Genomic DNA, 16346 nt, shown 5'->3' on the forward strand with positions numbered 1-16346 from the left:
CACCTCCGGACCCCCTACCCCACCCCCGGCACCCCCGCCCCTTCCCATCCCACAGAACCTACGGAACCCTTCACCCATCCGCAACATCCCTGCACCTGCCCCTCTCCCACCCGTGGCACCCCTGCCACTGCCCCACCTACAGTGCCTCCGGACCCCTCCTCCATCTGCAGCCCCCACACCTCTGCCCCTCCCCCACCCGCAGCACCTCCCGACCCTTCCCCATCCGGGCCCCCCCCCCGCTTCTGCCCCCCTCCATCCGCAGCATCTACAGACACCCTCCCCCATCCGCAGTCCCCCCCGCACCCGCTACATTCTGTACATCGTGCCCTGCAGGTGCTGTTCACGCCGTCGCAAGGGGCTGCGCATCCTTCACCATCGCACGCCCTTTCATTGTGCAATATTTAACCACTAACAAAGGAATGCAGGTAATACTCCATATAATACAAATATTAAACCCCAGAAAGGCATGCAAGGGTTAAGGGGGCGTAGCCCCTTGCGACGGTATGAAGAGCGCCCGTAGGGCGCGATGAAGCACCTAGTATAGGAGATATGCGGTAAATTCTGACCGATGTGCAATATTTTCAGTAATGGGTTTCCAAAGACATGGAGTAAGAACTACAGAGGGTATGATCTCTCTTGTTGGTTTCTAAAGTCTTTACCATGATATAACATGCTGATTGTTTTATAAGCTCCGATCTCTTGTGTATATCACACACAGGGCACTGAGCAGCACGTAGCATGGGATACACTGACTGTACTTGTGTATATCACACACAGGGCACTGAGTGGCACGTAGCATGGGACACACTGACTGTACTTGTGTATATCACACACAGGGCACTGAGCGGCACATACTGTGGCATTGGACACACTGACTGTACTTGTGTATATCACACACAGGGCACATAACAGCGATACTGTAGCATGGGACACGCTGACTGTACTTGTGTATATCACACACAGGGCACTGACGTAGCATGAGACACGCTGACTGTACTTGTGTATTTCACATAAAGAGCACATAACAGCGATACTGTAGCATGAGACGCTGACTACTTGTGTATGTCACACACAGGGCACATAACAGCGATGCTGTAGCATAGGACACGCTGACTGTACTTGTGTATATCACACACAGGGCACTGAGCGGCACATAGTGTAGCATGGCACAGGCTGACTGTACTTGGTATATCACACACAGGGCACTGAGCGGCACATACTGTAGCATAGGACACGCTGACTGTACTTGTGTATATCACACACAGGGCACTGAGCGGCACATAGTGTAGCATGGCACACGCTGACTGTACTTGTTTATATCACACACGGGGCACTGAGCGGCACATAGTGTAGCATGGCACACGCTGACTGTACTTGTGTATATCACACACAGGGCACTGAGCAGCACATACTGTAGCATGGGACACGCTGACTGTACTTGTTTATATCACACACGGGGCACTGAGCGGCACATAGTGTAGCATGGCACACGCTGACTGTACTTGTGTATATCACACACAGGGCACTGAGCAGCACATAGTGTAGCATGGCACACGCTGACTGTACTTGTTTATATCACACACGGGGCACTGAGCGGCACATAGTGTAGCATGGCATACGCTGACTGTACTTGTGTATATCACACACAGGGCACTGAGCAGCACATACTGTAGCATGGGACACGCTGACTGTACTTGTGTATATCACACACATGACGCTGAGCGGCACATAGTGTAGCATGGCACACGCTGACTGTTTCTTGTGTATGTCACACACAGGGCACTGAGAGGCACATACTGTAGCATGGCACACACTGACTGTACTTGTGTATATCACACACAGGGCACATAACAGCGATGCTGTAGCATAGGACACGCTGACTGTACTTGTGTATGTCACACACAGGGCACTGAGCGGCACGTACTGTAGCATGGCACACGCTGACTGTACTTGTGTATATCACACACAGGGCACATAACAGCGATGCAGTAGCATAGGACACGCTGACTGTACTTGGTATATCAGACACAGGGCACTGAGCGGCACATAGTGTAGCATGGCACAGGCTGACTGTACTTGGTATATCACACACAGGGCACTGAGCGGCACATACTGTAGCATAGGACACGCTGACTGTACTTGTGTATATCACACACAGGGCACTGAGCGGCACATAGTGTAGCATGGCACACGCTGACTGTACTTGTTTATATCACACACGGGGCACTGAGCGGCACATAGTGTAGCATGGCACACGCTGACTGTACTTGTGTATTTCACATAAAGAGCACATAACAGCGATACTGTAGCATGAGACGCTGACTACTTGTGTATGTCACACACAGGGCACATAACAGCGATGCTGTAGCATAGGACACGCTGACTGTACTTGTGTATATCACACACAGGGCACTGAGCGGCACATAGTGTAGCATGGCACAGGCTGACTGTACTTGGTATATCACACACAGGGCACTGAGCGGCACATACTGTAGCATAGGACACGCTGACTGTACTTGTGTATATCACACACAGGGCACTGAGCGGCACATAGTGTAGCATGGCACACGCTGACTGTACTTGTTTATATCACACACGGGGCACTGAGCGGCACATAGTGTAGCATGGCACACGCTGACTGTACTTGTGTATATCACACACAGGGCACTGAGCAGCACATACTGTAGCATGGGACACGCTGACTGTACTTGTTTATATCACACACGGGGCACTGAGCGGCACATAGTGTAGCATGGCACACGCTGACTGTACTTGTGTATATCACACACAGGGCACTGAGCAGCACATACTGTAGCATGGGACACGCTGACTGTACTTGGTATATCAGACACAGGGCACTGAGCGGCACATAGTGTAGCATGGCACACGCTGACTGTACTTGTTTATATCACACACGGGGCACTGAGCGGCACATAGTGTAGCATGGCATACGCTGACTGTACTTGTGTATATCACACACAGGGCACTGAGCAGCACATACTGTAGCATGGGACACGCTGACTGTACTTGTGTATATCACACACATGACGCTGAGCGGCACATAGTGTAGCATGGCACACGCTGACTGTTTCTTGTGTATGTCACACACAGGGCACTGAGAGGCACATACTGTAGCATGGCACACACTGACTGTACTTGTGTATATCACACACAGGGCACATAACAGCGATGCTGTAGCATAGGACACGCTGACTGTACTTGTGTATGTCACACACAGGGCACTGAGCGGCACGTACTGTAGCATGGCACACGCTGACTGTACTTGTGTATATCACACACAGGGCACATAACAGCGATGCAGTAGCATAGGACACGCTGACTGTACTTGGTATATCAGACACAGGGCACTGAGCGGCACATAGTGTAGCATGGCACACGCTGACTGTACTTTTGTATATCACACACGGGGCACTGAGCAGCACATACTGTAGCATGGCACACGCTGACTGTACTTGATATATCACACACAGGGCACTGAGCGGCACATACTGTAGCATGGCACACGCTGACTATACTTGTGTATATCACACACAGGACACTGAGCGGCACATAGTGTAGCATGGCACATGCTGACTGTACTTGTGTATATCACACACAGGGCACATAACAGCGATACTGTAGCATGGCACACGCTGACTGTACTTGTGTATATCACACACAGGGCACTGAGCGGCACGTAATATGGGACACGCTGACTGTACTTGTGTATATCACACACAGGGCACTGAGCGGCACATACTGTAGCATGGGACACGCTGACTGTACTTGTGTATGTCACACACAGGGCACATAACAGCGATACTGTAGCATGGCACACGCTGACTGTACTTGTGTATGTCACACACAGGGCACTGAGCGGCACGTACTGTAGCATGGCACACGCTGACTGTACTTGTGTATATCACACACAGGGCACTGAGCGGCACGTAGCATGAGACACGCTAACTGTACTTGTGTATATCACATACAGGGCACATAACAGCGATACTGTAGCATGGGACACGCTGACTGTACTTGTGTATGTCACACACAGGGCACTGAGCGGCACATAGCATGGGGCACGCTGACTGTACTTGTGTATATCACACGGGGCACTGAGCAGCACATACTGTAGCATGGCACACGCTGACTGTACTTGTGTATATCACACACAGGGCACTGAGCAGCACATAGTGTAGCATGGCACACGCTTATTGTACTTGTGTATATCACACACAGGGCACTGAGCGGCACATACTGTAGCGCGGGACACGCTGACTGTACTTGGTGTAACACACACATGACACTGAGCGGCACATAGTGTAGCATGGCACACGCTGACTGTACTTGTGTATATCACACACGGGGCACTGAGCGGCACGTACTGTAGCATGGCACACGCTGACTGTACTTGTGTATGTCACACACAGGGCACTGAGCAGCACTATGGGGGTAATTCCAAGTTGATCGTAGGAGGAAATTTTTTAGCAGTTGGGCAAAACCATGTGCACTGCAGGGGAGGCAGATATAACATGTGCAGAGAGAGATAGATTTGGGTGTGGTGAGTTAAATCTGCAATCTAAATTGCAGTGTAAAAATAAAGCAGCCAGTATTTACCCTGCACAGAAACAAAATAACCTACCCAAATCTAACTCTTTCTGCACATGTTATATCTGCTCCCCCTGCAGTGCACATGGTTTTGCCCAACTGCTAACAAATTTCCTGCTACGATCAACTTGGAATTACCCCCATAGTGTAGCATGGCACACGCTGACTGTACTTGTGTATGTCACACACAGGGCACTGAGCGGCACGTACTGTAGCATGGCACACGCTGACTGTACTTGTGTATATCACACACAGGGCACTCAGCAGCACGTAGCATGAGACACGCTGACTGTACTTGTGTATATCACACACAGGGCACTCAGCAGCACGTAGCATGAGACACGCTGACTGTACTTGTGTATATCACATACAGGGCACTGAGCAGCACATACTGTAGCATGGCACACATTGACTGTACTTGTGTATATCATACACAGGGCACTGAGCAGCACATAGTGTAGCATGGCACACGCTGACTGTACTTGTGTATATCACATGCAGGGCACATAACAGCGATACTTTAGCATGGCACACGCTGACTGTACTTGTGTATGTCACACACAGGGCACTGAGCAGCACATACTGTAGCATGGGACACGCTGACTGTACTTGTGTATATCACACACAGGGCACTGAGCGGCACATACTGTAGCATGGGACACGCTGACTGTACTTGTGTATATCACACACAGGGCACTGAGCGGCACATACTGTAGCATGGCACACGCTGACTGTACTTGTGTATATCACACACAGGGCACTGAGCGGCACATAGTGTAGCGTGGGACACGCTGACTGTACTTGTGTATATCACACACAGGGCACTGAGCAGCACATACTGTAGCATTGCACACGCTGACTGTACTTGTGTATATCACATACAGGGCACTGAGCGGCACATACTGTAGCATGGGACACGCTGACTGTACTTGTGTATATCACACACAGGGCACTGAGCGGCACATACTGTAGCATGGCACACGCTGACTGTACTTGTGTATATCACACACAGGGCACTGAGCAGCACATACTGTAGCATGGCACACGCTGACTGTATTTGCGTATATCACACACAGGGCACTGAGCAGCACATAGTGTAGCATGGCACACGCTGACTGTACTTGTTTATATCACACACAGGGCACTGAGCAGCACATAGTGTAGCATGGGACACGCTGACTGTACTTGTGTATATCACACACAGGGCACTGAGCAGCACATAGTGTAGCATGGGACACAGGCGCCTCTTTAGTGTTTCATGCATCACTGTGCATCACATTACAATTGGTTTACAGGCAGCTTTGGGAAGATTTGGGGATAGGATTTATGACCCAGTAGAAATTTATGGGGCAATCACCATGTAAATCACTATTTTTTACAACCTCCAAACCCACTTGCCCTTCACATCTCAAAGTCATAGAAGTCATCCAATGTATAGAAAAGATTGATTATAACCAAGGGCATTTTAGTAATTCACTGTTGAATTCTCTCAGTGTAATCTCGCCAGTTTCATGAAGTGGAGACTGGCTGCCTGAAAACCAGTGAGGTGATTGAGTTTCTCTAATAATCTCAGTGGCCATTCATTTCAATGACCTTTAAAATGTGTATGCTGCATACAGAAGGCCATAGCATAGGCAAGAGACACGCTTTGGTAAATAAACAAAGTACATCATTATTATTATTTATTATTCATTTATTTTATTTAAATTGGCTTATTCCCAAATAATCAGGAGGAGAACTGGCTTGGAGTTCCCTTGCTAAAATGTTAGCCAGCTGTAGTAATCCTGGACTGATTCATTCTGTCACAGTTGACCCTGCAGCATTGGACACCCCTGTCATAATGGGAACCAAGCCCAGCCCAGTCAGCTTAGGTCTGATGCCTCTAAGAGTCCAAGTCAGTGCATTTAGTCATTTCTTAAACCATAAAACCTGTCTATTTACCGGTGAGATGTATCCAGTGGCGTCACTGGGAACAGGGACATGCACCGCGGAGCATGACCTTATGGACCGACTCCATTTTCATCACTCCGGGGGTGTGCACAGCATTCCCGGAGACTTGTCTGCCTGCACTGCCGGCTCCTACACTACAAGAGCCAAGTGCTGCACATAATGGGGCAGATGTATTAAGCCTGGAGACTGCATAAGGAAGTGATAAACCAGTGATAAGTGCAAGGTGATAAAGGCACCAGCCAATCAGCTCCTAACTTAATTTACATATTGGAGCTGATTGGCTGACGCGTTATCACCTTGTACTTATCACTGCTTTATCACTTCCTTATGCCTTCTCCAGGTAAATACATCTGCCCCATTGTCATAGTGCAGCACCCTGGTTCCTGTCAGGAGGAGTCACCCTCAGATGGTACCACCTGGGCGTGGCCTGCACCCCCCAATGATGCCACTGAATGTATCAAACCTTGGAGAGAGATAAACTACTAACTAGTCATCTACTAACTGACAATTTACAGGTTGTGGGCGGGATGTACTAAGGCCAGATGCGACCACAGATCAGAAAATTCTGTTTTCTGAGGATTTGTCGCTCTCCATGTACCGAGCTCTGGAATGCTTGGATCCAGTGGGTAATGCCATTTGTAGATTTTGTTATATAAACATGTGCAGAAGGACTCCTGGGTCCTAAACCCTTTGCGATTCCTAGGTACATACTGGCATTATCATGTACCTGATAAGTGGCGGGATGTATGGCATCATGGATATGATGCATAGTACTTCCTGCCCTGTATTTGAAAATTGAGTTAGGCGCTAATTGGTTGGTACTTTATTTCTCTCTAAGCTTTGATAAATTTCTCCCTAATCTGTTACGTCTCCAGCAGTAAATGGCGAATAGCTAACTACACTCCTCTGCCAGCCTCTACACAAACAAAATTCAAGGAAAAATAATAATCACAGATGGGTAATATATTTTATAAATATATCCTCATACATCTAGCCTCAATACACCATGCAGCGTGAGATGCCTGGCGTGAGTAAGCCGCCAGGTGCCGTGCAGCTCTGCCAACGTCGGGTGTCTTTTTTTTTTTTTTTCCTGAAAAATCCTCCGGCTGCTACATATTAGCACTTCCCCAGAAATCAATCCGTGTGTTCTCATTGCTTATAATGGGCTACTGTTTTGTTACAAAAAAATTAGCAAAACCACTTCTTAAGCTGGGTCCTGCAGATCAGAACAATAAATGGGGTACATTGGGGGTAATTCAGAGTTGACCGCGGCAGCAAATTTGTTAGCAGTTGGGCAAAACCATGTGCACTGCAGGGGGGGACAGATATAACGTGTGCAGAGAGAGTTAGATTTGGGTGGGGTGAGTTCAAACTGAAATCTAAATTGCAGTGTAAAAATAAAGCAGCCAGTATTTACCCTGCACAGAAACAAATTAACCCACCCAAATCGAACTCTCTCTGCACATGTTATATCTGCCCCCCCCTGCAGTGCACATGGTTTTGTCCAACTGCTAACAAATTTGCTGCTGCAATCAGGTCTGAATTACCCCCATTGTCTAGTATGTACCCATGATATGCACCCCTCTCCTGCGGGTTGCTAGGGACATCCCCTCGTCGGCCCTACAGGGGGTTGATGGGGGATGTCACTAGCGATGATACGACTGTGGAATGCAGCATGTCACGTGCCCCCCCTCCCGTTCCTCATCAGACCCAGTATTGGCAAGTGTTTATCTACATGCAGGGTCCCATCGACAGCGATGTCGGACTGGGTACACATTGCTAAGTGTATACCCAGCTTTAGCTTTGTGTGTGCTATCCCAGTCTCAGGCTTATGGCATGTTTTGTTTCTATCATAAAATGTCAGATATAGTGTAAGAGGCTTGTTACAATGTGCAAATCTTTGTAAAGCTCACATCAACTGCCTGGACCTATTGACACACACCAGCAAGGCCCCTGTTACACCCCCAGACTATTCCCACTCGTGGTCCACGACACCCATAGAGTGGGAATAGAACCTGTGGCGAACGCAGCGATCCACTGAGCCCGCTGCGTGGCGAGCCCGCAAGGGACTTCATTCCGCTCGCCCCCCCCGCCGGACATCCAACAGCCGGGATCCCACCATCGGTATTGTGACCGGAAGTCTCCTGACCGCTGGTCACACATACAGTACCCAACCCGCCTACACACCATCTGGACCTCTGTATAATGGACTGCTCTAAATTTAAAGGGAGGGTTTGTCGTAACATGGACTGGTTCCCTCCCACCTTGCCCAAGCGCTTTGTGTAGCCCAGCTTGACCATCTTCATCCTGCTCCACTGCAGCTTAGTGTGCCCATCCACCGCATCCACTGCTTTGTATTTCTCCAACTGTGTATCACACTTCTGTAAATTGGTTCCTCATTGTTTTTGGAGTGTGGAAGGAAACTGAAGCACCTGGAAGAAACCCAAGTACATACAGGAAGAATATACACATATGCATGTATAGCTGGGCCAGATTAAGCATTGGGAACAAAAATGTCTATTTACTAAGCCTTGGATGGAGATAAAGTACCAGCCACTCAGCTCCTAACTGTCATTTTTCAAACACAGCCTGTGACATGGCAGTTAGGAGCTGATTGGCTGGCACTTTATTTCCGATGCCTTTATCTCCATCCAAGGCTTAGTAAATAGACCCCAAAGACTTCTTTCTTCTGCTGCATTAGAGGGAGAGCCGGTGATGTCATTGTGCTACAGCCAGGGGGGCCCCCATAACACGGGGTCCTGGGGTACAGTGTCCTCTGTGCGCCCCTTCCCCTCTTAACCTGGCTATGGTTTATAGGGGCCTGGTTGGAACTGAACCTACAGTATGACATGATTATAGTCTACAGAGGACAATTATGAAAGTAATATGTTAATGAGTGTGTAATGACATGACCCTATGGCTCTACTATTTCAAAACAGCAATGCTAAGTCATACATTAGAGAGTGTACAAAGAAGGGCAACTAAAATGGTGCATGGCCTACATCACAAACTTACCCAGAAAGGCTAAAAGATCTTAACATGTATAGTATGGAGGAGAGAAGGGAAAGGAAAGGGGGACATGATAGAAACTTTCAAATATACCAAAGGTTTTCACAAAGTTCTGGAGGGAAACATTCTCCAAAGGAAGAGAAGTATTAGAACTCGAGGACATACACTGAGACTGGAGGGAGGGAGGTTCAGGGGAAATTTAAGGAAAACTTAATTCACAGAAAGGGTAGTGGACAAGTGGAACAGCCTCCCATTAGAGGTGGTAGAGGCTAAGACTGTAGAGCAATTTAAACATGCTTGGGATAGGCATATGAATATCCTTACAAAGAATTAAGGTTCAAAAAGGGTTGAGATTATCTAAAGGATAAAAAGTAAAAGGGGCAGACTAGATGGGCCAAGTGGTTCTTACCTGCCGTCAAATTCTATGTTTCTATGTTTCTATAGTCTTTCACATGCTGTGCAACATGATTAGCTTTAGTATACTTGCTGGTCTCTTACTGTGAGCTACATAATGAATGATGGAGGCTGCTTTCTGTGTTCCAGGTTGAATGTTATGACCATGACAATGATGGGTCACATGACTTAATTGGAATCTTTCAGACGGACATGACTAAACTAAAGGAAGCGAGTCGCTCGATGCCAGTAAGTGGTCACTTGATAGTAAATACGCACAATTCCTAACCATTGATAACATTGCTGTGGAGCTCTAATGTAATGAAGGGCTTATCCCTTTCTTATACTGATGTGTATCACAGTGTACTGTCTGTAATACTGAAGAGGAGTGCACTCCTGCACTTATTCCTATCTCCTGTAGTAAAGCTGGCCAGGCAACTTTACCACGATGGCTGTTGGGAGTGTCACTGCGCATACGTGCATGGACGTGCAGCACCTAGCTCCTCATAGGTGTGAGTACCTGTTACCACTGTTCCACAATAAACCTGCAGACCTGGCTGAATATCACTGTGTGGCCTAAACTCCATTTCACAATGGTGCATAGTGTTAACCTTCTAGATTTTACACCAATAGTACAGATCAGTGTTTTGTATCATTTGGGCACATTGGGGGTCATTCCGAGTTGATCGCTCGCTAGCAGTTTTTAGCAGCCGTGCAAACACTATGCCGCCTCCCACTGGGAGTGTATTTTAGCTTAGCAGAAGTACGAACGAAAGGATCGCAGAGCGGCTACAAAGTTTTTTTTGTGCAGTTTCAGAGTAGCTCAAAACCTACTCCAGCGCTTGCGATCACTTCAGACTGTCCAGTTCCTGTTTTGACGTCACAAACCCGCCCAGCCACGCCTGCGTTTTTCCTGGCACGCCTGCGTTTTTACGAAAACTCCCTGAAAACGGTCAGTAGACACCCAAAAACGCCCCCTTTCTGTCAATCACTCTGCGGCCACCAGTGAGACTGAAACGCCTCGCTAGACCTTGTGCAAAACTACATCGTTCGTTGTGGCCGTAAGTCGCACGTGCGCATTGCGACCCATACGCATGTGCAGAACTGGCAGAACTGCCGTTTTTTAGCCTGATCGCTGCGCTGCAAACAAATGCAGCTAGTGATCAACTCAGAATGACCCCCATTGTTACTTAGGGGTCTATTTACTAAGCCTTGGACGGAGATAAAGTGGATGGAGATAAAGTACCAGCCAATCAGCTCCTAACTGTCATTTTTCAAACCCAGCCTGTGACATGGCAGTTAGTAGACGATTGGCTGGTACTTTATCTCCGTCAACTTTATCTCCATCCAAGGCTTAGTAAATAGACCCCTTAATTCCTTTATCAATAACTTGAAGACCTGTTGAATAGAACCTAAATAAATAGCTGGCAAATAATCTGATACCTAAGTGACAGGTAGATGTCCAAATGACCGCTTCCCTCAGTTGTCACAGGATATTCGGGTACATGGAGTCAGAGTTACACAGATCTTAAAATGCTTCTCACTACACATGTTCTATAGTTGAACATATGCAATTCAGAGCCGTTCGTGTCCCAGATCTACATTTGCGGCTGAGTGGGTGCATCTGGGTAACACGTGGCTGTCTGCAAGTCATTTTTCAGACACAGTGCTATGGGTGTGTAGGCAGAATTGGGGGCTGTTAAGATGGAGCCTAGGCAGAGATCTGCCTGATGTCAGATGGATCTCTTGCACCAGGGATAGAGCTGGTGCAAATGTGCTGCAAGTTGGTGTAAATGTGCACTGATAATGGTGCAAGCTGGTGTAAATGTGCACTGATAATGCTGCAGGCTGGTGTAAATTTGCACTGATAATGCTGCAGGCTGGTGTAAATGTGCACTGATAATGGTGCAAGCTGGTGTAAATGTGCACTGATAGTGCTGCAAGCTGGTGTAAATGTGCACTGATAATGCTGCAAGCTGGTGTAAATGTGCACTGATAATGCTGCAAGCTGGTGTAAATGTGCACTGATAATGCTGCAAGCTGGTGTAAATGTGCACTGATAATGCTGCTAGCTGGTGTAAATGTGCACTGATAGTGCTGCAAGCTGGTGTAAATGTGCACTGATAGTGCTGCAAGCTGGTGTAAATGTGCACTGATAATGCTGCAAGCTGGTGTAAATGTGCACTGATAATGCTGCAAGCTGGTGTAAATGTGCACTGATAATGCTGCAAGCTGGTGTAAATGTGCAGTGATAATGCTGCAAGCTGGTGTAAATGTGCACTGATAATGCTGCAAGCTGGTGTAAATGTGCACTGATAATGCTGCAAGCTGGTGTAAATGTGCACTGATAGTGCTGCAGGCTGGTGTAAATGCGCACTGATAGTGCTTCAGGATAGTGTAAATGCGCACGGATATTGCTGCAGGCTGGTGTAAATGTGTGCTGCATGCTGGTGAAAATGCGCACTGATAGTGCTGCAGGCTGGTGTAAATGTATACTCCTAGTGCTGCAGGCTGGTGTAAATGCTCTGATAGTGCTGCACACTTGTGTAAATGCGCACTGATAGTGCTGCAGGCTGGTGTAAATGCGCACTGATAGTGCTGCAGGCTGGTGTAAATGCGCACTGATAGTGCTGCAGGCTGGTGTAAATTTGTACTCATAGGGGGTAATTCCAAGTTGATCGCAGCAGGAATTTTGTTAGCAGTTGGGCAAAACCATGTGCACTGCAGGGGAGGCAGATATAACATGTGCAGAGAGAGTTAGATTTGGGTGGGTTATTTTTATTTCTGTGCAGGGTAAATACTGGCTGCTTTATTTTTACACAGCAAATTAGGTTGCAGATTGAACACACCCCACCCAAATCTAACTCTCTCTGCACATGTTAAATTTGCCTCCCCTGCAGTGCACATGGTTTTGTCCAACTGCTAACAAAATTCCTGCTGCGATCAACTTGGAATTACCCCCATAGTGCTGCTTACCGATAGTGCTATAGACTACTCTCACAAGCGGATGGATGGTGCTGGTGCATACATACAGTGTAAGAGTATAAACCTGCCCCCATCACACGGAGAATTGCACCTGGTTTGTGCATTATCAGTTGCAGACACTCAGCTGTAGGAGCAATGATGAAACCTTTAGTTGGATAAATATAAATAAGCAACATCTTTGTCATTATAGGTGGAGTTTGACTGCATAAATGAAAAGAAGAAACTAAAGAAGAAAAGCTACAGAAATTCCGGGGTAGTGAGTGTAAAACATTGCCAGGTGGGTATAGTGACTCCGTTCTGTTCCTTAGAGGGAGAAATGGGAAGGAGGTGCTGCTACACACACGTGCTCCCAAATGCGTGCACTCAAGTACGCAGCTGCTTGAGAGCAGGTATTGAGCTGGTGTAGTTACATGAACTCATAGGCACGAAGGGAAAACAGATCAGGTAGCACAGAAGTGAGTGAGTGAGTGAGTAAATGATACACTGAAGAATATCTGGTGTGAGATTATAAGTGTAATAAGTGTGAGGATACCGGGTGACCTGGGTATCCTGGGGTTCAGGGATCACACTGTGGAGCCAGTTATAATGAAAATCAAGGTGATCTTTATTCAGGGAGACCCAGAAATCCAGTGAACAGCAAGCAGGGTTATACTAATAATGTCCACTCAGAGTTCAGCAAAGTCCTTACCAGCTGCTGTATATCTCCTCCAGTCCTGGGCAGTAATGACAGCTGTAGCAGGGCACACAGAGTGGCTGGTCACTGATGACACTGAGAGGGGACGACACCCCAACCTCCAGTGAGTCTAGCTGTGCACCATCACCTCCACACACACACAGTCTCCTTCTCCCAGCCACTTCCTCCCCCCACAATTCCCCCTTGCTGGTTCCTTCTCTCTCCTCCTTTCTGATTGGTGGATAATGCTGTCAGTCTTTCCAGAGGGGAAGGAGGAGGGCTTTTCTAAAAGAAACACTCCCCTGCTGTATGCTTCTGGGATACTTCCTGTGTGTGACTTCTGCAGACTGAGGGCTTCAATTTAAGAACTCAGAACTTGGGCCATAGGATTAACTCTATCCTTTTTAACATGAAAGCATGTCCTAGACATCCCTTTCCCTGGTCTCCTCACAATAAGTAAAATATGTAGCCCTCAATTTGAGGTTAATGTTTTTAAAACAAATATAAATATAGAAAATACATACAAATGATATGCATAAACTGTAATGAACAGCGAATACTGAGGCTAATAGGATAAATTAGCTGAATGAATCCTTTAGTCCCCTGTGGCTGTGCATACTGGTACCGTTCTGGGTATAATAAGGAATGTCATACCGTCTCTTTATGCGGGCCATCCTAGAGTGAGAGGTGAAAGTCCCGTATACTGCTGAAGTGATCTCACCGTGATGTGTTAAACGGAGTGTCTGCTTTGAAGTTGGGTAAAATCGTGATGTAACTCCGCTGCGCTCGCCACGCTTCGGTGCCGGTTGCAAGCTTTGCCCACCACAAGTTCTATTCCCACTCAGTTGATAGCGTGGCCCCTGCGACCGAGTGGGAAATCCGGGCAGGTGTTGGGATTCCGGCCACCGGTATAATGTCGGCTGTTGGGATTCTGGCGTCGGTATCCTGAACGCCGGCATCCCGACAGCCGCCATTTTAACTGCATCCCTGGAGAAGTTGTCTCTCTAGAAACATTAGGGATGTCTTCTAAATATTGCTTTGGGTATCACAAAGTTCTGGTTATGCCCTTATTTAATTTTGCAATCATGTCTTTCACACAATTAGACGTGTCTTGATTATGGTCATTTATTTTAATTTTTATTTGCTGTATAGATAGTTTCAAAAATAATTTTGTCTAATTAAAATCATTACACAGGTTCATTTCTCACTGAAAGAAAATGTTGACAATGAATTAGGACTTGTACTTGAATTTAGTATTTCACATTGGGGGCGTGGGTGGGTGTCATGCCTCTGTTGCACATCACGCTGGGGGCATGCCCAGGCCTTTCCATAATTCTCTATACAGTTGTTTATATGTTATTAAGAAGTGTCAGATAATCAAAAGTGTCGCTCAGTGGCCGCAGCAGCCATATCTTGTAAATGGCAGTTCTGGGAGAAGTCCTATTTCAAGTATCAAGACGTCAGCCCGTCTAAAAATGTTATTTTCCATTTTCTTGCAGTTACCCTTTAGGAAAAGCTTAGAACATTTATCTATGTAGATGCAGATGAATCCGTTTAGCCGTTAATAACGGTCTGCTACACATATAAAATTATGGGGGTAATTCAGACGTGTACGTGTGTGTGTGTGTGTGTGTGTGTGTGTGTGTGTGTGTGTGTGTGTGTGTGTGTGTGTGTGTGTGTGTGTGTGTGTGTGTGTGTGTGTGTGTGTGAGCGATCACTTGTGCTGGAGAGCTGCCCTATGGTGGTCATTCCGAGTTGATTGCAGCCAGCAACTTTTTGCTGCTGCTGTGATCAACTAGTCCACGCCTATGGGGAGTGTATTTTAGCTTAGCAGGGCTGCGAACGCTTGTGCAGCTCTGCGAAGCTAAAAAAAAATTCAAGTAAAACAAGACCAGCCCTGGACATACTTACCCTGTGCGACGATCTCTGTGATGATGGAGCCGGCTTTGACGTCAGACATCCGCCCTCCGCTCTCCTGGACACGCCTGCGTTTTCTTATCCACTCCCCGAAAACGTCTGGCAACGCTTCGGTGACGCCCAGGTATGCCTTTTTTCTGTCAATCTTCTTGCAGTCGGCTCTGCGACCGCTTTCTGCGTTGTCCTGGACGGGGTCGCCGGGTAACGTCAAGCATGCACAGTGCGGCCGCCGCACAGGCATATTCCGAACCTGTTCGCACCGCAGCAACAAACCACTGCATGCGAACGGGTCGGAATGACCCCCTATGTTTTTATCTGTAACAATAATATTCAGTGGGACAGACTGCATTACTACAACTTCATGGAGGGTCTGTAGGTCCAGGCATGTGTCTTATGGGAGTGTAAGCTGTATAGTATCCTCAAAGTACGGCTGTAGATTTTAAAAAAATATTAATTTCTCTAACGTCCTAAGTGGATGCTGGGGACTCCGTCAGGACCATGGGGAATAGCGGCTCCGCAGGAGACAGGGCACAAAAATAAAGCTTTAGGATCAGGTGGTGTGTACTGGCTCCTCCCCCTATGACCCTCCTCCAAGCCTCAGTTAGGTTTTTGTGCCCGTCCGAGCAGGGTGCAATCTAGGTGGCTCTCTTAAAGAGCTGCTTAGAAAAAGTTTTTTTATTTTCAGTGAGTCCTGCTGGCAACAGGCTCACTGCATCGAGGGACTTAGGGGAGAGAATTTCAACTCACCTGCATGCAGGATGGATTGGATTCTTAGGCTACTGGACACCATTAGCTCCAGAGGGAGTCGGAA

General features: G+C 47.4%; 2 protein-coding genes across 4 annotated transcripts in view; one reads left to right on the forward strand and one right to left on the reverse strand.

Moving 5' to 3' along the window:
• The window catches only part of RMDN1 (regulator of microtubule dynamics 1), a 233823-nt gene extending 219941 nt beyond the window's left edge, over positions 1–13882 (reverse strand). The window contains exon 1 of one of the 3 annotated variants that reach the window (XM_063924061.1): positions 13634–13882. The gene's annotated coding sequence lies outside the window, so the exon portion shown is untranslated. The remainder of the gene's footprint in view (positions 1–13633) is intronic. The other 2 variants (XM_063924063.1, XM_063924062.1) reach the window with 2 other exon arrangements.
• Positions 1–16346, forward strand: part of CPNE3 (copine 3) — a 164694-nt gene that overhangs the window by 93641 nt on the left and 54707 nt on the right. Inside the window, exons 8-9 of the mRNA XM_063924058.1 lie at positions 10111–10209; positions 13136–13222. Of these exons, the coding sequence (XP_063780128.1) occupies positions 10111–10209; positions 13136–13222 (186 nt within the window). The remainder of the gene's footprint in view (positions 1–10110; positions 10210–13135; positions 13223–16346) is intronic.

This window comes from Pseudophryne corroboree, chromosome 5 (genome assembly GCF_028390025.1).
Source record: "Pseudophryne corroboree isolate aPseCor3 chromosome 5, aPseCor3.hap2, whole genome shotgun sequence".
Classification (NCBI taxonomy): Eukaryota; Metazoa; Chordata; class Amphibia; order Anura; family Myobatrachidae; genus Pseudophryne; species Pseudophryne corroboree.